Below are 24,798 nucleotides of genomic sequence, written 5' to 3'. Positions count from 1 at the left end.
TTATACAACTGACAGTTGAGAAGTTTTTGGAGGCTGTTGAGGTTTGACTTTATAAAAGTCAATATTTCCACTCTACGTCCATGCCATTTGACCGCTATTTCACAACTGAATTATTAATTACGATTTGAACTGCAAGCAATGCATTAAAAATAAGAACTCTTTCGCCACTCTTTCTCTAACTATTAGCCGAACTTTGCTTTTAAAAGGGAATTGATTTCCTGCAGACTGCTCTGGTTTCAACTGTATAATGTGAAACTCTCCACACCACTCCTAATTCAACCGCCACTGCTCATTTGGCCATTATGTTATCCAGTACGTGGTCTAGATTTAAGGACTTAAAGACTTTCTGATGACACCATCAATTAATCCTGAAAAACCGTACTGAGGAGTCATGGGTTTAATGGTAGAGGGAAAAGACAGCCAGAGGGATTACTGTACCGTTTCAAAGACAACACTGACTGCTTTGTGTTCATAATCAGCGCTTTTGTAATTTCCTCTATGATTATATGATAATATGAAACACGTCCTCCTCCGCACTATACCTGTTTCAGGGGCTTTTATTTCATTCTGCACACATGTAGAACATCAGGGAGAAATGGAGGTCAACAAATGATCCATCTTAACAAAATAAAATCAGGTAATTTTGTATACTTTGTGATGAAAGACAAAGAGTGAGAGAGAATGAGAGAGCAATAGACAGAGGGAGAGAGAGAGAGAGAGAGAATGAGAGAGAGCAAAGGACAGAGGGAGAGAGAGAGAGAGAGAGAGAGCAACCCCATCCTGTGAATAATGAGCTTTTTTGAGAGTAAAAAGTGGAAAAGGGAGCACATAGCCCATAAAATGAGAAAAGCACAAGCGCCGACCTTCGTCAACTCAGATCGGAAAGGAAAAGGTTCCTGGGGCCCCATAAATGATGCAGAGAGAGAGAGAGAGAGAGAGGGAGAGGAAGGTGAGGGGGTTCTGTTGAGCCATGCTGAATGAGGTGGACCTCAGGACATAGAGCTGAAGGAGAGCGAAGGAGAGAGAGAGAGAGAGAGAGTGATAAATAGAGTGAGAGAGAGAGAGTGGGAAAGAAATATAGAGTTAAAGGGAAAGAGAGAGTGAGAGATAGAGAGAGTGAAAGGGAGAAAGAGAGCTAGAGAGAGAGTGAGGGATAGAGAGAGAGTGAGGGATAGAGAGCAGATGGGGTGAATGAAGTGCAGGGAGAAGGACAAACAGCATGGTGTGGAGCCAAGAGATTAGAGACAGCGATGAGAGAGAATGAAACACTGGAGGAGGGAAGGCAATGCAGACTGGCTGGGGAGGAGAGAGGGATGAAGAGAGGGGGAGACGGAGAGAGGGATGAAGAGAAAGGGAGGAGGCAGAAAGAAAGAGAGGAGGAGACGGAGAGAGGGATGAAGAGAAAGGGAGGAGGCAGAAAGAAAGAGAGGGGGAGACGGAGAGAGGGATGAAGAGAAAGGGAGGAGGCAGAAAGAAAGAGAGGGGAGACGGAGAGGGATGAAGAAAAAGGGAGGAGGCAGAAAGAAAGAGAGGGGGAGATGGAGAGAGGGATGAAGAGAAAGGGAGGAGGCAGAAAGAAAGAGAGGGGGAGATGGAGAGAGAGATGAAGAGAAAGGGAGGACAGAAGAAAGAGAGGCAGCATTGCTATGGCTATTGAGCATGGCTATTTTAAAATTGTTTAACTTCATTCTGAGTGTCGGATACTTCCCTGACGTCTGGAACAAAGGTTATTTTGTAGTATTTTAAATCAGAGAATCATCAACTTCCTTATCGAGCACAATGCCCTCAGTAGAAGCCAAAGAGGATTCTTACCAAAATGTAGAACATCAGACCATATTTTCACCCTACATACCTTGATAGACAAATATGTAAACCAAAATAAGACAAAAATATTTGCTTGCTTTATAGACTTCCAAAAAGCCTTTGATTCAATTTGGCATAATGGATTATTCTTCAAACTTCTCTGAACTGGTATAGGGGGGAAAACATAAAAAAAATCATAAAAACAATGTTCTCAAACAACAAATGTGCAATTAGAATTGAGAATAAACACACAGAATTCTTCTCCCAGGAACGGGGTGTGAGACAAGGCTGCCCACTATCACCGACCCTTTTCAATATTTATATCAATGAATTGGCAAAAATAATTGAACAGTCTGCAGCACCTGGCCTCTCACTAAATGACTCAGAAATGAAATGTCTTTTCTTTGCAGACGACAACAGCAGAGGGACTACAACAGAACCTGAATGTCCTGCACACGTTCTGTCAGACTTGGGCCCTGACCATTAACCCACAAAAAACGAAAATACTCACTTTTCAGAAAACATCCAGAGGTCAGGGAAAGAAATTCCCCCTTGGTACACACACAATTGAACATACCACAAATGATACCTACCTTGGGTTGAAGATCAGCTCAACAGCCAATTTCAACTTGGCTGTGAATGATTTGAAAGAGAAGGCAAGAAGGGCCTTCTATGCCATCAAAAAGTCTATTCAATTTGATATCCCAATTAGAACCTGGCTCAAATATTCCAATCATGATAGAACCAATCGCATTATATGGCAGCGAAGTATGGGGTCCTCTGTTGTACAAAGGATTTGAAAAATGGGACAAACACCCAGTTGAAACCCTGCATGCAGAGTTTTGTAAAAGTATACTCAAAGTACAAAGGAGTATACCTAACAATGCATGCAGGGCTGAATTAGGCCAATACCCTTTATGAATTAAAATTGAAAAACGAGTCATCAAATTCTTGAAACATATCAAAGCAAGTGACCCCAACTGTTTTAAAGGCCTGGAAAGCCAAGAGATGAGCAAAAATAGTCCCCTCTGCCAGCTAGTGCTAAGACTCACACAAACTAACACAACAAACGAGCACAACCAAACTAATGTGACTAACAACCAGCGTCAGGTCTATGCCACCCGTACACAAACAATTTGGCCTAACCAAATTGTGAACAAAGAAACAGAAAACTACCTGCCATATTGGACTGAAACAACACAAAGACAAAACAAACTTCAATGCTATATGGCCCTAAATAGAGAATACACTGTGGCAAACTACCTATCCACAGTGTCTGATGCCAAAGAAAGGAAAAACCTGACAAGGTACAGATTGAGCAACCACAGCCTGGCTATCAAAAGGGGCAGACACAGGCAAACCTGGCTGCCCAGAGAAGAGAGGCTCTGCGTTCATTGCAGCCAGGGCATGGTAGAAACAGAGTTCCACTTTTTTAAATGAATGCTGCCTTTTAAAAAAATTCTTTCATAAATTCAAAATGATCTACCCAGACTTTGAAAAGTCTGAGGAAAATCATATTTTAAAAATATTACTTGGCGAAGAAAAGGATTGTGCCAAAATAGGGGGGGGGGGGGGGGGGGGAGGGAACAAGAAAGAAAGATTGGGGAATGACAGAGATAGAGAGGGAGAGGGATGGAGAGGAAGGAGAGGAAGTAGCTGCAGCTGTGGGGAAGCGTGTGGTCCAGTACCTCTCTTACCAGTGAATGCGGGGTTGGCGTGCTTGGTGTCTATGGAGGGGGTGGTGTCTGGAGGGGTGGGCTGAGGGGGAGGAGTTGTGGATGGAGGCGGGGTAGTGGGGGCATCTGGTCAATGGGACAAACAACAACAACAACGACAACACACAACACATAGATAAAAACAAACAAACAGACAAACAACAAAACACAAAACAAAACAAATTATATAAAAATGGAACATTAACACACACAAACAAAAAGTATTTGCTATGTAAGGAACATGTGAGAGACAAAATAATAATACAAATTATTCAAATAACACATAAATAGCATGCTCTCCTAAACTGAATCAGAAACTGGATCTAAACTAACACTTTCGATGAATTAATTTGCTGTTAGTCGAGGCACACTGTACAACCAGGCATCTGAAAACCACAAACACACACACACACTCAAAGTTCGAGAGAGAGAGAGAGAGAGAGAGAGAGAGAGAGAGAGAGAGAGAGAGAGAGAGAGAGAGAGAGAGAGAGAGAGAGATGCATTCTGTACAACCAGGCATCTGAACACCTTCGTTACTGATGGAGAAAGTTAAGAGTGGAATCACAGTGTTTGTGATAACATGACCATAGATGGAGGAGGAGGATGGGGGGGGGCATGTAGACACAACCACCAGACTGGGAGACCTATTGTGCTCACACAGACTGGTGGCAATCTGTCAGTGGTGTGGATGAGATGAGAGCAATGGATTTGAGAGGAGGGTTTTAATGGCGACGAGAGCGTGAGACCCCATAGGTGGAAGTAAAATAAAACAGGAGATACCGTGTGACTGACGTGTCGGTTACTCACCCTTGACAACAACAGACAGCAGATGGTTTACTGACCAGTAACTGACACGTCTCCTTCAGCACACTTGTGCTGCCCTCAAGCGTAAACTCTAACTTGCGCGACTCGTATCATCTCCACACCTCAGTGGAAGCTAGCACTAGGGGTGCGCTAGCGTTAATGTTAGCTTACAGTATTCAAGAACAGGGAACACGGTAACGAGCCGAATGTGTGCTAATTACTACTGTAATGAAGAGAAAGAACATCCAGTGACATTTCAGATGACAGTAGTTAATGTATTCAGCGTACAGACACCATATTTGTGGCACCCAATTACCCCCCTTCCATTCCTGTGGAGTTGTCACTTTCATAGCAATGGCATCATTAAGTGCTTCAGTTCTCCCTGCTGGGTTGTTGTCCTGACATTTTCACGAGTCAAGAAGTCGATTCCCGTCCCGACATAAAGGCTAATTACATTCCTTAGCAAAAAGAGGAAATGCAAAACCAGAAGGGGGGGGGGGGGGGGGATGAAAACTCTCAACGCAAAGCTCTATGAGACTGTGTGTGTGTGTGTGTGTATGTGTGTATGTGTGTGTAGCTTCCTTCCCAAAGAACCTGACACACTGTCTCCCTCTGGCCTCCAATAGACTAATTTTGGTTTTGAAACACACTGTTATATACAAGTCCGGCAGCAGTGCCCATTACTGACTTAACACGTGACAAATATGCATGGAAGTGTATCCAGATATCATGAATGTTATTATCAGTACGCTAATTTAGCCAGGAGACTGACTCAGAATGTGGATTTAATAGCTAGCTGTTAAGATATTTTAAGATTAATCTAACTTTGTAGCCTTACTAATTCTCAAGTATTGTGATCATTTTACTTCAACTTAGCAAAACAAATCTGTGTTATAAAGTTGACTATGTAGACAAAAAAAAAAAATCATCTCCTCTGTTGTCTCTTCACTGCACTTGATGTTTCTCATGGATTCTTCACTTCATAGCAAGGGGAAACAGGTCATGCTTTTGAGTCATGCATGCTCTTTTCAAACAGTATGGCACGCTGGAGATCTGACAAGAGAGTACAAGGAAGGTCCTTTTGTCTTCCATAACCACTCCCGATCGCACAGAGGCAACACATCTAAAAAACACGTGTCTTTTTGTGATGTTCAAGGTTATCAACCACAAACACACCAATACAAACAGGGTTGTAAAATGCATATCCGAGAAGTAAACACTGTCATACTGTCCCCGTGGTGACGACCAGTATGCCTATGTGTGCCACTCACCGTAAACAAAGAGTTTGTATTCGTCGTGGGCCGTGCCCAGGTGGTTGGTGGCCTCGCAGCGGTAGGTGCCGTTGTCAGTCTTATTCAGGGAGGTGAAGGTCAGCTCCTGGTCCTCCACAATCATTCTGTCCAGGTCAGGTAATTCACCCCCATCTTTGGTCCACAGAATGTGTTCTGGCCTATGGGTACATATACACACACACAGACACAGACACAGACACAGGCACAGGCACAGACACAGACACAGACACAGACACAGACACAGACACGCACGCGCACGCGCACGCACACGCACACACACACACACAGACACGCAGACGCACACGCACACAGACACACACACAGACACACAGACACAAACTCAGCATATGGTGTTTGCAGGCAGAAGGTGGTGCCCTGTAAGTCTACACAACAGTGCAGCTACGCCTGAGGGAACAGAATAATAAACTGAGCAATGATAGGCAACTGCACATCATGATTCAGATTGACAAAGACTAGGATTAGGGTTATAGAGCAAAGCAAGTACAGAGTCAATGTGCCGTTACAGCCCGATAAAGCCTGATAACTAATGTGTTACAATGTACTAAATTGTATAATTAAACAGTAATGAAGGGCACTGCAAGTTTTTGTTCCTGGAAATGGTATATAACGAGATTGACGCCAGCGTAGTGACTCACGCAGGGTTTCCTCTGACCACACACTCCAGTTTCAGGAACTGTCCATCCTGGGGGAACGGCTGCGTGTGTTTGATCTGCACACGAGGGGCATCTGGGGCAAAAAGGAAATGGAAAGGATTATGTATCATCACCCCTGAGGGCAAATACATTTTTACGGGGATCTTTGAGGACAGTGGCGTCTGAGTAACTTTAAGGACAGTGGTGTCTAAGTACCGATCCAGTCTCTGTTTGAGTGTGAGTGTATCCAAATATGCAGAATGTCAAACAGGCGGCCTAGATATGAACTGACTGCGGTAGGGACCCAACCACCATCAGGGCTACAGGGTTTTTCCTGGGTCAAAATGGGTCTTCGGTGCTCCAAAAAAAAATGTGCGCGCTGCGTGCGCAGTCTGTGTTACCATGTCACCTGGTAGCTTACATTTTACCATTTCATAAATAATGAGGATATGCTTCAGGAAATCATTTTGCTTCCACTTTAGATTCAAATACATTGACAATAGTCCAAGCCCCATGGTGCTATCATGTATGGTTCAAAGATTATTAAGGTTTACCTCTTTACATATATATGCAAACTACTGAAATGTATATCAATAGAATCTAGAACTAACCAGTGGTCAGAAATGGAACACACAAATTATGAAAATCAAGTTTATCTATTATTACTATTCATTTTTATTATACAAACCTACATACAATTATTTTTGTTTTTATTATTAAAACTGTCCACAAATATGTTTAATAGTGTGTTTAACTTCTATTGGCCCACCAATGGAGGCTGCGTTGGAAATCAAACTTCTGTCATCATTTTGAGAGGACATTTCATTTGCATTTGTACAGGTGTATTCGTGCACGTCGGGCTGGCCCTCACAGCGGAACGACAGTTTACAACCGCACCGGTTTATCAATGATAATATTAATTCGAGATGCAACACAAATATATCCGCTCTCCTCCGAACGAGCTGAGCTTTCATTGATAAACCAATGCGGTTGTCTGCCTCTCCCGAGGACCCGCGGTCTACTGGTACTCGTTCAAACGGGTAAACAAATCAAATAATAGCCTACACCTGTGTAGGTCCTCAACATAGCAGATATTGTAACACATTGAAAGCCATGAATACTGAAAATGGAATGTTATGCTCAAAATCACCGCCGACTGATGAAGTCAGGATGAATACGCAAGTTGAGTGATTGGCAGCTGGCCGCTCTGTCCATTCGCGCACCTCACAGTTGCGTATTGTTCAGACAAGAAGACACGCTTATCAACTCGATTACTATTGATCAAAACAGAACGAGGTTTCGGCTGTAGCCTATACTTGAAACATACTATTGAGACCATATTCGAATATGCATTGCACGCGTGATGAAGGCGCATCCCACCACCTGAGCGAAATAATTCATATCTATAAATAACAGCTCACCTTTATTTTTTTAACCAGATTTGGAAACAGGTCGCGATCAATATTTTGGAGTACAATAGGCTACCTTGGTTAAAAATCGAATTACGGTAGATGCATGCTAGCATTGCGCTAAATAATTAGACAGCTAACATGAATTAGTGGTGTTAACATAAAGTCAGTTATTGTATATGGCATTAATATTATTCTAAAACACCTTCACTAGTTGTTTTAACCAGATTTGTAAGCAGGTTGTAAACAACATTTTTGAAGTGCCTTGGTTTAAAACAGCTTAAAGCTAGCTACATTAAGTTGCTTGCTCAAATCTCAAATTCAAACCAACGTATTCTCTAAACTGGCAAGCTTGGAGCAGCCTCTTTTCAATGATTGGCTCAGGGGGTGGGAGGTGGGACAAGCTGCTGCCTTGAAGTCGACGGTGAGGGCTCAAAACACTATTAAGCTGAATTGCGCCATGAATGACAGCTTTTTTTTGTTTATTTTTTATCGCGGACTTTTTTTGGTGCCTTAGGCGCTCGGGATTTGTTGTAGGCGCTCGCGAAAACGGCTTAGGCGCGCGCCCACATTTTCTCTATGCAGGAAAAACCCTGGGCTAGATATGAACTGACTGCGGTAGGGACCCAACCACCATCAGGGCTAGATATGAACTGACTGCGGTAGGGGCCCAACCACCATCAGGGCTAGATATGAACTGACTGCGGTAGGGCCCCAACACCATCAGGGCTAGCTCCTGTCCAGGCTGAGGAGGACAAAACAGTATTTTCCAATTTTCAGTATAATTTATTAACATAGGGCCATTAGCAATGCCCATCGCCTTAAGGCACTTAACAAAGCCCAAGGACTGGACCCCCTAATGCAGGAGTTTTCATCTCCCCAACACATGCTACCTTTCCCTGCTCCAGGCATACATTGATTGATTTAAGTCAGCATGATCGAAATGCTCTTCATTAGTTAAACCAGGTGTGTTCAGATAGAGTGAGGGAGAGAGAGAGGGAGAGAGAGAGAGAGAGAGAGAGAGAGAGAGAGAGAGAGAGGGAGGGAGAGATAGAGAGTGAGGGAGAGATAGAGAGAGGGAGAGAGAGAGAGAAAGAGAGAGAGACAGAGAGAAAGACAGAGAGAGAGCAAGAGAGGGAGATATTGATCTCTACTTACAATGCACCACCAGCGTCTGTGTGGCCAGCTGCGGGGTCGAGGGGTGGGACACGTGGTCCACCTGGCAGGTGTAGATGACCCCGTCGTCGTTCTGGTCCACATTCATCTGTAGCGAGGTCTTCACCGTGTAGGTGTTGTCACTTAAATTCACCTCCTTTAAACCTGGACGAAAGAGACGGGCCGTGGATTAAAAGCAACACCCGGTAAGCGGCAGCCCCAGGTTCGATTCCTGGTCGATGCAAGTTGACTGTACATGTACACTTTGGCTAAAGTGTCTGCTAAATACTTGGCCTTTTGCCTTTACTTAGCTTTTAGCCGGTTAACTCTAAAGACAGTAAAACATCCTTTTATGACTCGTCAGTGGAAGGGCAATATCAAAAGTTTGCAGCCACTGAGTGCCTTCATTTATCTTCACTGTACAGTTTTGTCTGTGACTGCACATAAATATTGGGAATAAATGGGATTGGAATAGGAAATAATTTGTTGTAGATGATAGATGTTATCATCAGATGATTAAAACGTCCATGAAATACAACATAAAAAAAGAAATGTAACCGTTGTATTCAGTCTGTTTTTGACTTCAAAGCACAAGGGATTCCTGTGTTAACAGTGCAAATTGCCTTTTAGTCGTCATGGGGCTAAAATTACTGAGAGAGGAGTTGGGCTCAGACAATGCAACCGTTTCATGCCTCAACTGCAACAATGTAAACTGTGAAAGCTATCAAAGGAAGTCATTATGTTGAATCAGTACAAGCACAGCATTTGTAATTCCCCCATGTGAAATTACGACTGAATCAGGAGACATTAAATCATCAGAGGAAGTCTTTGCCTTTAATCATCATCTCTGACTTCCAAAAATCCAATTGTCATTTCGGTTAAACAGAGGTTTCCCTGACAATCCTTTCACATTCACAGTTCACAAGCGGAATAGATTTAAAAAGACCAATATTCCAACACCAGGCTAATCAAATCAGTCCAAAAATATGAGGAATCTGAAGAAATGTTTTGGCACTTGACTTCAAAGCATTTTAATTCTACAGATACAAGACACATTCTTGCTGTAAAAGAGTTGTACATGAAAAAACGATACCTTTGAACATTTATAACTCAGACAAGTAGTCGAAAAAGCACAGTGACCTTGAGCCTGAATATTATTTTTTTGAACTATTTTAAAAACATAAAAACTCCCAATGCCGATAGAAGATAGTTCTACTCTCCGAGGGGCCAGTTTTGAAATGAATCAACAATCTCCCAGAGTGAGAAATCATCCCTAACCACCAGACCCACAATTGCCTCCTATTTTCAAGACTATATTTTGTTGTTGAGGACTCTGAAGGAGCTGAAGAGCCGTCCCAACCCCTTAGGTGTTCTCTGCAGACACACTTGAGGCAATGTGAAAAAATATATGACAATAAGACCCTTACTAGAAGACTGGATGGAATGTGAAAAAATGTGTAAAAGAAAACAATAACTCAATTAATTACGAGGTGAACACAAAATTCAGTTCATTTTCCATCTGTCACTTGCTCGGTGAAATGAAGAAGGACAAAGTCTTCCTTTAAGCCTTTTTAGTGTGACTAGTTTCATATGAAGCTGGATAACAGCAAAAAACCTCTTTGCCTTTACCCGGTACATTACTTCTGTAAAATGGGACACTGTGTCTCGCTCCTGAATGTCAGGTTTCAGGGGAGAGGACCCAGGTGCATGATATGAAATGCAGAGGTAACAGAAAAATGAGGCTTTACTTAGAAAAAAATAATACAACAAAACCAGGCGGGCAAAAAAGAGCACAGAGAGCCGGCCGAAACTCGAATCCAGAACACAAAGACAAGAAAAGCACAACAAGCAACAAATAATGACCTAGCAGAAACAACACACAACACGGCGGGAAAATGAAACCAAGGGAGGAAGTGAAACGTGACAGGTGAGGGTAGGGTCAGAAAGCACAACAGAAACACACAACAAACAAACCAAAAAAACATGGCAGAACAAAACACAAACAAGACATGACAGACAATACCCAAAACGTCCAGCAGGGCGGCCAAGGAACTAGGAACTAGGAACTATGTCCAGACAAGAATCCTGACAACTTCCAATACCATACACTGAGAAAAATTAAACAAATTAATGTTTTTGAAATGCTATCAGTCTTGTTGTTTTTAGTTCCAAATTGCCAAAAGGCGTAGTGAATTTGAAATTCCAACCCTTAAACCCTAGTCCTTATCTACCCAGGCCCCGTGTCATATCACAGCATGTCAGCGGTTACCATGTCAACAACGGAAGAGAGGCATTCACAAATACGGATTGTTTTGAGTTGCCTCTGTGCTCTGACGGCAAGTAATAAATATCCAAGATGTAGCTCAAGGCTACATGGCCCCCAAGCTATTTGTTCACACCATATCTGACAGGTCTATTATAGTAATATTATAGCATAAAAAGAAAACCTATTTTGCGTTGACATTAAGCTCTCCCAACCGTTTATTTGTTTCTAAATATTAACATGCTTCAATTTCAAGCCAGTGTTATGACATGTTATAAAAAAATGTCAATCCAAATGTGTCATTATAAATAATAATGCAAATGTAATCCATCCAAGTTGGAAAACAAGCTTGATATCAATATCCTTCTTCGAGAGCCAAATTTAATGCAGAAGCAGGAAATGCCCATTACCTTTGAAACTGGCTTCTAAAACAGAGCCAAGCACACTCTCAGACATCCTCAGAAGTCCTTTTTGGACTAAAACCCAACTGGTCTAGGTACTTATGCAACAAGCTAAAAATCTAAGACCAGTTTTAAAGGAAGGCTACCTTTGAAAGGCTAGTCTAAACTAGCATAGGCACCCGGCCCCGGTTTAACACAGCCTCAGGAGCAGATCTGGTCTCAGGAGCAGATCTAGTCTCGGGAGCAGATCTAGTCTGTCTGAAGGCCTCAGGTGTCCCCCATCAGTGCTCCCCGCACTCTCTGTCAGTGCCAGCTGTGTACACGCCCTCCCATCCTGCAGTGCTCACAGAGCCAACGCAACGCAACACAAGGCAATGCAGCCCAATCTCATTTGGAAACGAGAGGGAGAGCAGCGATGGGTTAGAAACAGACACAGATGTGGCCTTGGGCACAGACGTCCCTGGAGGAGGGCACAGATGTGGGAGAATCTGAGCCGCTAAAGCCTGTCTGGTCTGGTCTGTGCCTACCATGCGTCTCTACATATGCGCGCCCCCGCATTCAGGGGCGGCTGTGTCTGCAACTCCATCGCAGAGGTAGAGGAGGAGAGGATGGAAGGATGGGATTGACATATTGGATCAGAGAGAGAAAGAGAGAGAAAGAGAGAGAAAGAGTGGTAGAGTGAGGAAGACTTGGTCAGAGAGAGAGAAAGAGAGACAAAAAGGGGCAGATATGAAACAGAACAAGAATGAGAGAGATAGATATTGGGTGAGTGAGTGAGTGATAGAGAAAGAGAAAGACAGAGAGAGAGAGAGAGAGAGAGAGAAAAAGAGAGAGAGAAAGAGTGAAAGAGAGTGCGAGCACGGTTAGATATTCCACACGGTTATTTGTACAGTCTCACAGAGCACACTGGAAAAGGTTCCAGAGCTTCAAAAAATTATTTCAGTAAGAAAATAAGTACAGACCTCGCAATGCAGTGACAAAGTCACATTCAAGTCCAACACAAAAAAACTAAATCCTTGTAATTACGTATGACTTCCATTTAAAAGCACTTCAATTCCGCACTTTGAGGTAAAAAAGAAAAAACACATACACAAAAAAACACAAAAGACATCTCACTGAATACACGTCCTTGCTTTAATAAACAAAGCAAAAACACCTAACTTCTGATGTCTCCTGACAAGTGAAGCAGATTCTTAAGGACAGCTAACATCACGCCTATCGAAAAGAAAATCTCATGCACACACACACACACACACACATAGACACACACACACATAGACACACACACAGACACACACACAGACACACACACACACACACAGACAAAACAATACCAAACAAAGGACCACCTTGCGTTACATGTGTCCTTGGAAGAAGCTGCAAGTTGGATAACTCCCAAAACTCCCCTGATGTTTCATCACAAGCTGTTTCTAGACCAAGGCATTCATTAATTCAGCAGTCTGTAGCTGTGCAATGCAATGCATTGCATTACAACCACACTTATATGCTCCAAATGTAACATGGACAAAATAATTGGATGAGACATATCATCTGAGACGAGGCATTGGGGAAAGGTGCAGTATCCAGTGAGATGATTTCCATAAACAACAGAGGATGTAGATTTTATCTATGTTCTCTTTCTTTTTTTCTTTCTGTATGGACATCCTTCAGACACATAATTTATTTGACTGATTATGCACTACCAGGAGTTTTTTTCCTCTGCATTACTGTTTGAGGGGGAAAGTGTTTTTTTTGTATTTTTTTTTGCAGGGAAGATTTGGTTGACAGAATCAAAATTAAGGTCAGGGCTTCTCATTAATATTTATGAAAGCAAACACTAAAAACCCTATTCCTGTGAGATACAGCACACACACAATCACACACACACACACACACACACACACACACACACACACACACACACACACACACACACACACACACACAGATACACCTGACCTATTCCACAAATACAAATACGTGCAACACACACACACACACACACTCACACACTCACACTCACACCGACGCACACAGACACACACACACCCACGCGCGCACACACACACACACACGCACACTAAAAAAACCTCAATCAAAACCTGTGGAACTCTGTCCGTAAATGAGGGGATTTTGGGAGGTCTGTAATGCTGGCCTCAGGAATACTAACTAACGCTTTACGGGTTTTTGTTGAAAGTTTTGGAACCAACGTTAAGATATTCTAATGTGAACCTTAGTTGAAATATGACTGAATATGAATTAGTTAATTGTCTAGGGTATAAGAAAGCACTGCTGCATTTGCCTAATACCCTTTTTAAACATTAATCAAGGAGAAGGTGTATTGACATCAGGGGGGAGTGTGTGCATGGTGTGTGATCAGCACACTATGTGTATACGCCACTATGATCAGTATACAGTACATCAGAATCTTCAAACGGATTAGACCAAGAGCGCATGATCTATAAAGCCTGAGTCACACAAAGGTCAAACTCAGCGTGTCCTCACGGGTGTAATACTGTTCAGTTGAAAGTAATCATGAAAAAGAACATGGTTATGTAACATATGACTTCACACTTTGTCGTAATAACTGATTGACTTGTGCATGTCCTTGTTAGCAGAATGCACCAAAGACAGCAGAACTTTGTTAAAGATTAAGATAAAGATTAATTTCATCTACACGCGCACATTAATCCTGCATCTACATCATTATCATTCACAATATATCACGGAAAATGTTCACAGGAGGAGAGCAGGTTAGGAAAATGAATATAAGATATTAAAAAAATAAAAACCTTCCTCTCGGAGGATACCACTGAGGTGTAAAATGCATCGACGTTTTTTAATCAGGGCTTCATGACACAGACTGCTGGGGGATCGACAAGCAAAACGAAATTGTACAGAATTGCGACACCGTCTCCCTCTGATGGGAGAGATAAGGCAGAGTCGGAGAAAAACAAATTTACGCCATGCACTTTTGACATGGACACCAGATTTCACCTGATGCACCCTCTCTCTCCGCCAGTAATCTTAACACGCCTCGCTGTGTGTGTGTGTGTGTGTGTGAGTTTTAGCCGACGCTTCCTCTCCATCTGTGTTGATGTCCTTCTCCTCCCTGTTTCATTTAGTCTCCCCTTCTCTCCCCAGGTTGTTGTCTAGCAGCTGCGCATCACAGAGACATGTTAGCTTATTGAACTCATCAATCACTGGGGGCTGGCTGACATATTCAATCTTAATGAAACCGGCTAGTTCTAATGGAAACGGCCATGGCTGACAGGGGACGATGTTGCACATTGCTCTTGGAGAGGCCGTTCCCTATATGCGTCCCACTGTGGGATGTGATTTTTTAAATCCCCTGTTCCCGAGACGGTGTTTAGATGCGGGAGAAACTCATTTTCAAAATGTGCTTCAATCGAACATGTGCCAAGCCAAAAGAGGGAAACGGGGAAACTAATGTTTTTGAGTATTTGAGGGGGAATCAGGAAATGTGAGTGTCTGTGTCCTACTACTGAAGGCTATGTTGCATAATAGAGTCTGTTGATATAAGATAAATTGAATTAACATATAAACGTAAATACTAGGTCAGGTGTATATGTGTTACTTTAAATAACAGACATGTTGCTGTTGAGAATTGAAATCCCCCATCATACTCCATCCCAAGCACAGACTTTCCCCTCTCTTTGCTTTGAGGTGCCCACAAGAGACACAGTAATGAAGCCAGTGCAAAGCACTGTCTCAACGTGAACTAGACCGGCTGTAGCACTGTCTAAACGTGAATTAGACTGGCTGTATTTTTAGAAAGCAAGGCATGGCGCTCAACAAAAGGCAATCAGTGCCGTGGGCTTAATGCACAGGGAACAAGTGCAGGGGGATGATAAAAAAAATCAGAAAAACAGAGAAGAGCGGCGTTTTGAAATTGCGGTCGCCTTGGCTTTCCACGATCGACCAAGGAGATCATCAATCAAAACGGAATTGCTGTTGGGGAATGGAATTTGAGATGATTTCTGACGTTAAGCCACGTTTCCTTTTTTTTTTATTGCCAAGCCAGTGAGCGCAAACAGTGTGTATATATCGCCATGGGGGACACATCAGTAACAAGGACACAAAAGCCCTGATGCATGCATACTGAGAAGAAATGTTAACAGCGTTGGATTTCCTGTTTGAGCTGTAACGTAGAACTTCTGTAGAAGTTTGGAAATAAAGTGAGAGTTTGTAGCTCTGTGACACAATGACAACCTGTAGTTTAGAAATCAAAACCTTCCCTGACATCACCCACGACAGAGAAAGAGATTAGATTCCAGTTTCACTCTGACACGGACTGATTTGTACAGGTAAAGGAATCTTTCCAAAACAAATCTCAAAGAGGAAAACTCGATTTACTGCTTCTAGCATGTGAAACAGGCAGATGGTGCAGACATAGACATTTCCTTAAATTGCTACAATTTGAGTTGGACTGTAATAACTGAAATAACTGCACAACAAAAATAACAACAACAATAATTTCCCATGATGTAATTGCTATTATGTTATTCTAACGCATGGGGCGGTCCTCACCTGTGACCTCCTTCCCATTCCGTAACCACCGGATCTCTGCCGCGGGCTTGCTGCCGGACGTCACGCAGGTCAGAGTGACCTGGTCGCCCTCCAGGACCGGCTGTGTGACCCCCAGGATCTGAGGCTTATCGGGGACTCCTACGGATGGGGGAAACAACAGAACAGCAGAGATGTAATTACACTGCACCAGTTTTATCATTAAATCATAGTGTGTGTGTGTTTGTAAATGTGTGTGTAAATGTGTGTGTGTGTGTGTGTGTGAGAGTGTGAATGTGTGTGTGTGTGTGTGTGTGTGTGTGTGTGTGTGTGTGTGTATGTGTGTGTGTGTGTGCGCGTGTGTGTGTGTGTGCTTTTGTGTGCTTTTGAGTTCTTTGCCATTGCCTGTTGTGCTTCCTGTATATCGCTCAGGAAAAAACTTCTAACCAGCACTAATGGCTGTGTGGTTTCCAAGGATACAGCTTGTTGAAACACACAGGTGTGGCAAAAGGTACCTTCTAGCCCGTTCTGCCTTTAGCAAGAATTAGACTTACACTTGACTGACAATCACAGATTAAAGCTGCCTTATGTTGGGCCAATCTGCTAGACTGCTGTATCTCATTTCTAGTGAGGCACACAAAGACTACACAATATCAGAAGAAGAAGAAGCTATTTGAACATAATAAATATATTAACATCTTAACTATATTTCTATTTTAAACCCAAACATCACTCATCTGGGGTACATCACGTGCGTTCCCAAGAGGTACACGTGCAACAATAACCACACGCTCCCACGCCCAAGCATGATACTGTGGTGTTCATGTGATAATCATTATGATTTAGCAGCGCAGCTGAAGAGCACAGCTGAAGGATGCGTCCAGAGTGTACGTATGCAGTGATGCTGACACCGCCTGCCCGTGCCTCTATACTTAAAGACTTATGGATGGGAAAAAGGGTTTGTATTACTTTCGCTTCAGTGTCTTCATGTAAACACACACATGCGCCCTGGAGTCTACCTCACTTTTCACTGTGCGCTTGTTTTGCACACACATTAATTAAAACATTTTCTCGCCACTTTTTCACTTGCATCATTTAGCAGTTGTATCACACCATACTCACAGCGAGTTTGGCTTTAGCAACCCCTCTGCTTGTCCGCAATAATATTCAATCATTTGAAATCCTAATGGGGTGCATCATGTGTGGATAATCAGATAAGATAACTGGGCCTCTAATTAGCTCCGGAATACACAATTAAACAATATTTGTGGGATCGTTTTAAAACGATAGCCTCCAGTAGTTGGCACATGGTGGCAAAAAGTGCTTCTAATTTCATGTATTAAATGAGATGAATGTAATTAGGCTATCTGCATCTTATTTGATCAGAAAGCAGACTGTCATAAATTGGTCATTCAGGGAAGATGGACAATCTGGCTTTAATTACACATGCTGCCTGTGCAGAAACATGAACGTGATGCCCTTGAGAGAAAAGTGAAATATGAGAAAAATATGTTGGAAAAAACCTGAATGCCACTGAACACCCTGGGTTGAGACTAAAAAAGGGCTTTAATATGAAGTTCACTGAATGCATGAGAAGCCGCTGAATGGTAAGAGTGAAAACAGAGACAACTGAATGCACAGGATCTCTAACACACACTGAACTAGGAATGAGAGCTGATTATCTGAATGCACAGGGTCGTCTAACACACTGAACTAGGAATGAGAGCTGATTATCACTAAATGCACAGGAAGGTCAAACACACACTGAACTAGGAATGAAAGCTTAAGGCCACTGAATGCATGTTGCTGAGTTACTGGTTGATATATGCAAGTAACGCAATTAAATGCATAGGATTCTATCATCCATGGAATTACAAAGAGTAGAATAGACGTTCCTACTGCTAATGATGCTATGTTCTGTCTCAAACCTCGAATACAAATTTAAAAGGGGGCGTCAGTGACATGTCTTTTTTTTAATATTTGATCATTTTAACGGTTCAATAAATAGCAGGAATAAGATTATTAAGATTTGTGTGATTATTAGTATTCACAGTAATAAGTGTCTTCAAGGTCCCTAGGAAAGTAGAAAGTTCTGAACACAGAATATTTTTTTGGTTATGTCCACCCTTCTCCATCTAATTCTATGGCATCACGTGTTAAGTCAGGAGAGTAAAGTAAAGACAGGTCTTTGTGTTGACTGTGTACGGGGAGGAAGATTTGATTGGCTGTCAAGCTCAATTATCAACCTTTTTGCCAGGGTCAAGGCATGCGCCTTTAAGTGATGAGCCTAAAGTAAAGACAGGTGTGTGTCTGTGTCTGTGTCTGTGTCTGTGTCTGTGTGTGTGTGTGTGTGTATGTGTGTATGTGTATATACAGTATGTGTGTGTGCGTTAGCGTGTATATGTGTGTGTGTGTGTGTGTGTGTGTGTGTCTGTGTGTCTGTGTGTGTATGTATATGTGTGCTTACTGTGCACGGTGAGGAAGGCCTTGGCGGTCTTCACGGGCATGGTGAAGAGTGAGCACGTGTACTGGCCCTCGTCAGACAGGGACACCTCGCCGATGCTGATGGTCAGCTCCTGCCATGAGGCTCGCACCAGGTTAATCCGACTGTCCCTCAGAGCTGTGGGAGAGACAGGGAGAGATTAGACACCTTATCAGAGGTGGCTTTATAACAGGGAGTAATTTTTCCTCAAGATGACAAATGACAAATATAAGGTTAAAGTTAAGGTTAGGTGTTTTATCCAAAGCGACATCAAAAATGTAATATTAACAAAATATAGATTTCTACAATCTTATATGTGAGTGCACAGCCTGATTATACTAAGGGGAAGTGGGGTGATGCAGAACGTTTGACACTGTGACAGAGCAGAGCTGAAACGCTCCAATTTACCTCCATTTACCTCAGAGAAGCATGCTTGAGATTTCAACGCATTTCTTAGAAAACCACTGTACTTGGAGTGTAAACCTTTCTGATCTAACAGACGATTTTCAACCATTTGCGGAGACAAAAAAATCAGAACACAAAGTAACAGCACATACAGCACACACACTCTCTCTCTCTCTCTCTCTCTCTCTACCTCTGTGAATGTGTGTGTGTGTGTGTGTGGCATTATACACACTTACAAACACACATACAGAAAATACAGAAAACACACTAACACAAACAGGTGTAAAGTGCACAGAATAACAAGCGCAGAATAGCCTAACACAACAGACACTGTCTCTCTTCTACACATACACACACACGCAAACACACACACACACAGTACTTGATAATGAGAGAGGCCCAGATGTCCTGTCATTATAGCAAGGCTTCTGGCCAGACGGTTAGAACATATCTAAAGTGCTTTTCAGCTCAGATGAAGTATCACACGCATCAGCCTGAGTGTGAGTCTTGTTTCTCTAAAGGGTTATGTATCACACACATCAGCCTGAGTGTGAGTCTTGTTTCTCTAAAGGGTTATTAATCATGGGCTTCCTCAGTGTTTGTTGTCTGATCCACAACAGAAATTAGACATTACTGTTCGCCCCCTTTTCATAGAATTTGTGGCTGCATCCTCTAATTAATGATTATCTTTGTGTATATGGGCGTCATCAAACGGGTGCTCATCATTTCCTGTTAATTGGACTTCATTCCTTAGTTATCCAACAGCAGTATCCTTTGTTTCTGACACTAACGGCTTCCTGGGCCTGATCTGATTTGGAGAGAAAAATGTCTCAAAGTGATTTGTAAATGCACGTACCATAATCATCCACAAATATGCAATAATTTACAAATGTGTTTTTCTATCCACAAATACAGAGCTCCTTCCTCGTGATCTGCACCCGTTTGATGACTCCCATACACACATAGGATGCAGCCACAAATTCTATGAGAAGGGGGCGAACAGTAATGTCTCATTTCTGTTGTGGATCAGACAAAAAACACTTTTGTTATCCTTATCAGTAGAGGAAAATTTCCCAAAACAACATTCACAAATTTGAGATCTGAATCAACCATTATTTTAGCTGGAAGGCTCCTACATAAAGTATATTCAGGTTTGGACTACAGTTACAGCTATGTTAGTACACAATATCAATAGGATAGTCCCCCTTCATAGTTAATGTATTGCACTGGTTAATAACAGAGCACAGGCTTAGGATTTCCTTACTAGATTGAGGCAGAAGGATACACTGCCTCTAATCGGTTCTTTTCCTCAACCTCAGTTAGGAACTTTCAGTGTAAAGGCAGGGGAAAGCCAGGCTAAGTCTTCGTATAAAGTGACATTGACACATCCTTCATCAGCCTTATGTCATAAAGTGACATCCTCCACATCCTTCATCAGCGTTATGTCATAAAGCTCGTGATGTAGGGCACAGTCAACAGTTACATCACCTGGTCCATAACACTGTTCTCCAGCATCAACAGCGTCTACATTCATTCAGTCATTTTAAGAGCAGCAGAAGGTTTGCATATGGGGGATGATGATAATTATGATAATTATGATGAGGATGATGATTATGATGATGATGATGATGATGATGATGATGACAACGATGATGATGATGAGGAGGGGGAGGATGAGGAGGAAAATGATAATGGCAATTTAGTTTGGAAGCTGCACACCAGCCATACACATCTGAATTACAAATGATGCTGATTATCGTTGTGCCATTTGGTTGCCACTGATTTCCCAACCGTGTATATTACTGCTGTCAGTGTAAAACCTTTCATTTTGGAGAAGAAACGTCAACCTTGCCTGTAAAAACACTCAACTTCCTTTCTGTCGGGCGTGACACGGTGAAAGTACAGTGTGATGAAGTGTTGTGACATGTCCACATGCTCAGTTGCACTGGCCTGTCACTACAGTTTCCAGTGTCTGTAGAAACCCACGGTGAGAGCCTTGGAGACGTGACAGAGCTGGGCCACACGCCTCGAGATCTGCTCCGAGGGGATCTCCAGGGCCGCTTGCCATCACACACACACTTCGAGATCGGTTCCGAGGGGATCTCCAGAGCCGCTTGCCATCACACACACACTTCTAGATCGGTTCCGAGGGGATCTCCCAGGTCGCTTACTATCCCTCACACACCTCTAGAATTGCTCTGAGGGGATCTGGCAGGCCGCTTGCCATCACTGACTCACTGAGAGTGGATCTGTCCAGAAGCAGACTAATCTTGAGGGGGACGAGGCCCTCAGCTTGTCACCTTTCTAGGATGCATATCTAGGACGCCTATCTAGGATGGCTTAAAAGAGCGGAACTGCACCAGAGGAGAAAAAAAAATAACTCCAACCGCACCAGTACCAGAACCGCACCAGTACCAGAACTGTTCCAGCGCCAACATAATAAGCCTTCAACATGCATACAAATGTATATTTATTACTCTAAAATGATCTCTTAAAATGAACTACGTTTACATTATGTGCAGTTTTCCACTAATAAAAGACACTGGAGGAATGCATGGTGCCATTCCTTCCTTCCAAACCGCTGCAAGCGTGCTGTCTCCTCTCCGCCTGCCCTCCCATGGTGCATCTTGCAGTAGAGACACACGCTCACGCTCACGGCTTCTACAGGAAACACTGGCAGCTGGAAAGTGGCTGGTAATTAGCAACTCTCTGTGTAAATCTGCCCCTAACTCACACTGCCATCTCCAAGCCCTCAGTGGAAGGCAGAACATTCCTTTCTCTCACTGGGTCATCTGTGAAACACTCTCTCTCTTTCTCCAGCCCTACCCCTCTTTTCTCCTCCTTTCTCTCTCTTTCTCCAGCCCTACCCCTCTTTCTATCCTCCTCTCTTTCTCCAGCCCTATCCCTCTTTTTCTCCTCCTTTTGGTCTCTTTCTCCCTCTCTCTCGTATCTCTTCCTCTCTCCACCAATCTAAATCTCTCTCTCAACTCCTCCTCTCTCGCTGTTGGGTCTTTTCTCTCTCTTCCTCCATTGTTGCTCTCTTTTTGTCTCTCTCCTCTCTCTCTCTCTCTGCCTGTCTCTCTCTCTCTCTCTGTCTCTTTCTCTCTCTCTCTCTCTCTCTGCCTGTCTCTCTCTCTCTCTCTGTCTCTTTCTCTCTCTCTCTCTCTGCCTGTCTCTCTCCTCTCTCTCTCTGTCTCTTTCTCTCTTTCTCCTCTCTCTCTCTCTCTGTCTCTGTCTCTTTCTCTCTCTCTCTCTGTCTCTCTCTCTCCCTCACGACTGAACTCCTGCACAGACTATGTGCTGTGCTGGTAAGCTGAATCCTCATGCCCAGTGTTACGGCCCACTAGGCTCTCGGCTTGTTGTTCCCGTCTCTGTCTGTCGCCATGCCAGGAGGCTGGGCATGGGAGCGTCTAAGTGCTGACGAGCTGCAGCAGCGGGTAGGTGTCTGAACAGGCTAAATGGACCGCATCCTCTACTGTTCGGGGACCATTCTTACTTTGGATTTTGATGCAAACAATACCAGCACTCACTGCATCTCAGTCTTAATGGCATTCACACATTTTGATAACTGGCATGGACCTCCTTTGTATTTAATGAAGTTAATAAAAAAACATTTTTGTTAAAATCGAATCTCTCATCTCCCTCTTGTTGCGTTCTAAGCACAGTGTTGAATTCCACCTCCGTCTCTAATTCTTCCTCACTATTTTCCTTCCTGTCAGACACAGGAACAGTATGTCACTCACTAACAACGAGCTAATAAATAAAAGGACAAGAGACGTTAAAAAGAGCTGCTATAACCGCTGTGCTGGAGGCGTTTAGGACACTGCAATGAACAGGACTATCTTTTGTTTACTGTAGATTCATTGTCAGCACACCTTTTAACAGTGGGATATTATAAAAGAATACACATAGCCAAGCCATTACTTTGATAAACGTGCCGCAATAAATATCAGGACATATTACAATCTGTAGCACAAAAGCCCAGAGCCCTGCCTAATCTTTACTCAGTCCTTGACACAATTAATATCTCAAATACTGACGCAAAATATGATTTGCATTCATTAATTTGAAACTTTTATCTACTGTAAGGAAGATTTATATTTTAACATCATATGCATTCCCAGGGAACCCAGCCCTCAGCTTTAGCATCATAAGCACCATGAATCAAAACACATACAGACTGCATTAAGTTAATTCAGTTAATCGTTTGTCCATTTCTCCGTTTGTTCACTCATTCACTCGTCCTGTCGTTTCACAAACCAAAGAGCATGGGCAAACTTTTAGAGGACCATTAGAGTTAGCGAACTTTTCCAACAGTTAGCAAGCTTTGAAGAGGCCTTGCAAACAGCTCAAGGGTCATCGCAGATTATGAATGCATCAAAGGGTCTGACCATGGCTTCATATCAGATCAATGTTCCAAAAGAGCAAGCTGAAGTGAGCTGGGAAATGGATACGACTGAATAATAGATCAGTAAAACATTTCAAATTCAGCTGTGTGTGATTAGATAGGGAAATGGCACTGACCTCTGGTGTGTGTGTGTGTGTGTGTGTGTGTGTGTCCATGGAGATGCATAAATGGCCAGTGAGGCTTCAGATCTGGATTCTAGACGAGCTAGAGCACACCTGCCCCCACGGTTCAATTATGTGATCTCCTGACTCATCACTATGACATCACATCCTTTAGTTATCACATGATCTCTTCAGTCACATGATCTCTTCAGAGAGGAAGACACCACCTGTTACTGACTGGGATTGATCATCTCTGGTGATGATCTGGTGTTTAAATGTTATTTTATACTATGGTATTACTATATGTTACACGTTATGTTAATTCGTTATGGAAGGTGAGATTTGCATAGTCGACTTATTTCTTACTTATGTGTTATGTTTAATCTTGTTAAATAATCTACATATATACACACAGACTACTTCACACTGATAGGTTATATTTTGTTTTGGTGGGGTAAGAAGTTATACTTAAAACTTGAACAAGGAAAAAAAAAACCAAGACAACAACATCAGATGTCAATGCTATAGGCTTAAATACTCATCTCTCATACACCATCTCTACTTTCCATGTTGGGATGTACTATCACAACTGCTAATAAAGCGATGTAAAATGTTTTAAGTGTTCTTGAAAAAGAAATGTACACGTGGTGAGAGAATGGTGTGTAAGCTGTGCACCAGTGTTGATTGCAATGTAAGTGAATGTTCCCTCTAACCTTTGCAATTATTTTTTCAATATCGTGCTCGGTTGAGCATTTTTAATGAATGCATAACACAGGCACTCATGTGCCTAATGGCATTTTGCTTTTTAAGAAGCTAATTAAAATACAAGTTTACATAATGACCTAAACCATCTCAGGTGAGTGCCAGATGTTCTCAATTAAAATATGACATTAGCATCATGAAAGAAAAAAAAAAAACACAAAACATGTAACAGCGCAAGAAATGACCATTAACAACTAATGGAATTTATGTTAAAATTTGATAACGATTTTACTGATGACTAATGTTGGCTTTCGGTAATGACAGTCTGTGATGGATCCATTAACTGCTGCCTTGAGAAAGCCACGGGTTCATCTGATTCAATCATGCCTGTAGCCTTGGGGCAGCCATCTTCTGATGGAACACTCTGCATAGGTATACAATCTGTTATGAATATTTCTACCCCTAACACAAAATGTGTCAAATTTGAGTGAAGACAGTAAGGCAGTGCTTTTGAATTCGCTTAGATTTCCATGGAGATAGAAAATCTCTTCATAGTTTCTGTACGTATAAGAAATCCTAAGTTTCATGTACAGTTTCATCTACCTTTGGAGTTTTTTGAAGCAAGTTCCACTTCTCCCCAGTATAGCAGTATCAAGCAGTACAGCAACGTATCAAATT

The 24,798-nt window shown here is 42.5% G+C and overlaps 1 protein-coding gene across 2 annotated transcripts in view; it reads right to left on the bottom strand.

Annotated features, from left to right (window-relative positions):
* The window catches only part of LOC105900369 (cell adhesion molecule 2-like), a 110,360-nt gene that overhangs the window by 10,777 nt on the left and 74,785 nt on the right, over positions 1-24,798 (bottom strand). For both annotated transcript variants that reach the window (XM_031572202.2, XM_031572201.2), the window contains exons 3-8: positions 18,490-18,642; positions 16,047-16,184; positions 8,835-8,996; positions 6,271-6,361; positions 5,594-5,772; positions 3,501-3,605 (exon numbers count right to left, since the gene is read on the bottom strand). In XM_031572202.2, coding sequence (XP_031428062.1) covers positions 3,501-3,605; positions 5,594-5,772; positions 6,271-6,361; positions 8,835-8,996; positions 16,047-16,184; positions 18,490-18,642 — 828 coding nt within the window. The remainder of the gene's footprint in view (positions 1-3,500; positions 3,606-5,593; positions 5,773-6,270; positions 6,362-8,834; positions 8,997-16,046; positions 16,185-18,489; positions 18,643-24,798) is intronic.

This window comes from Clupea harengus, chromosome 8 (assembly GCF_900700415.2).
Source record: "Clupea harengus chromosome 8, Ch_v2.0.2, whole genome shotgun sequence".
NCBI lineage: Eukaryota > Metazoa > Chordata > Actinopteri > Clupeiformes > Clupeidae > Clupea > Clupea harengus.
This window is presented reverse-complemented; position numbering and strand designations above follow the sequence as displayed.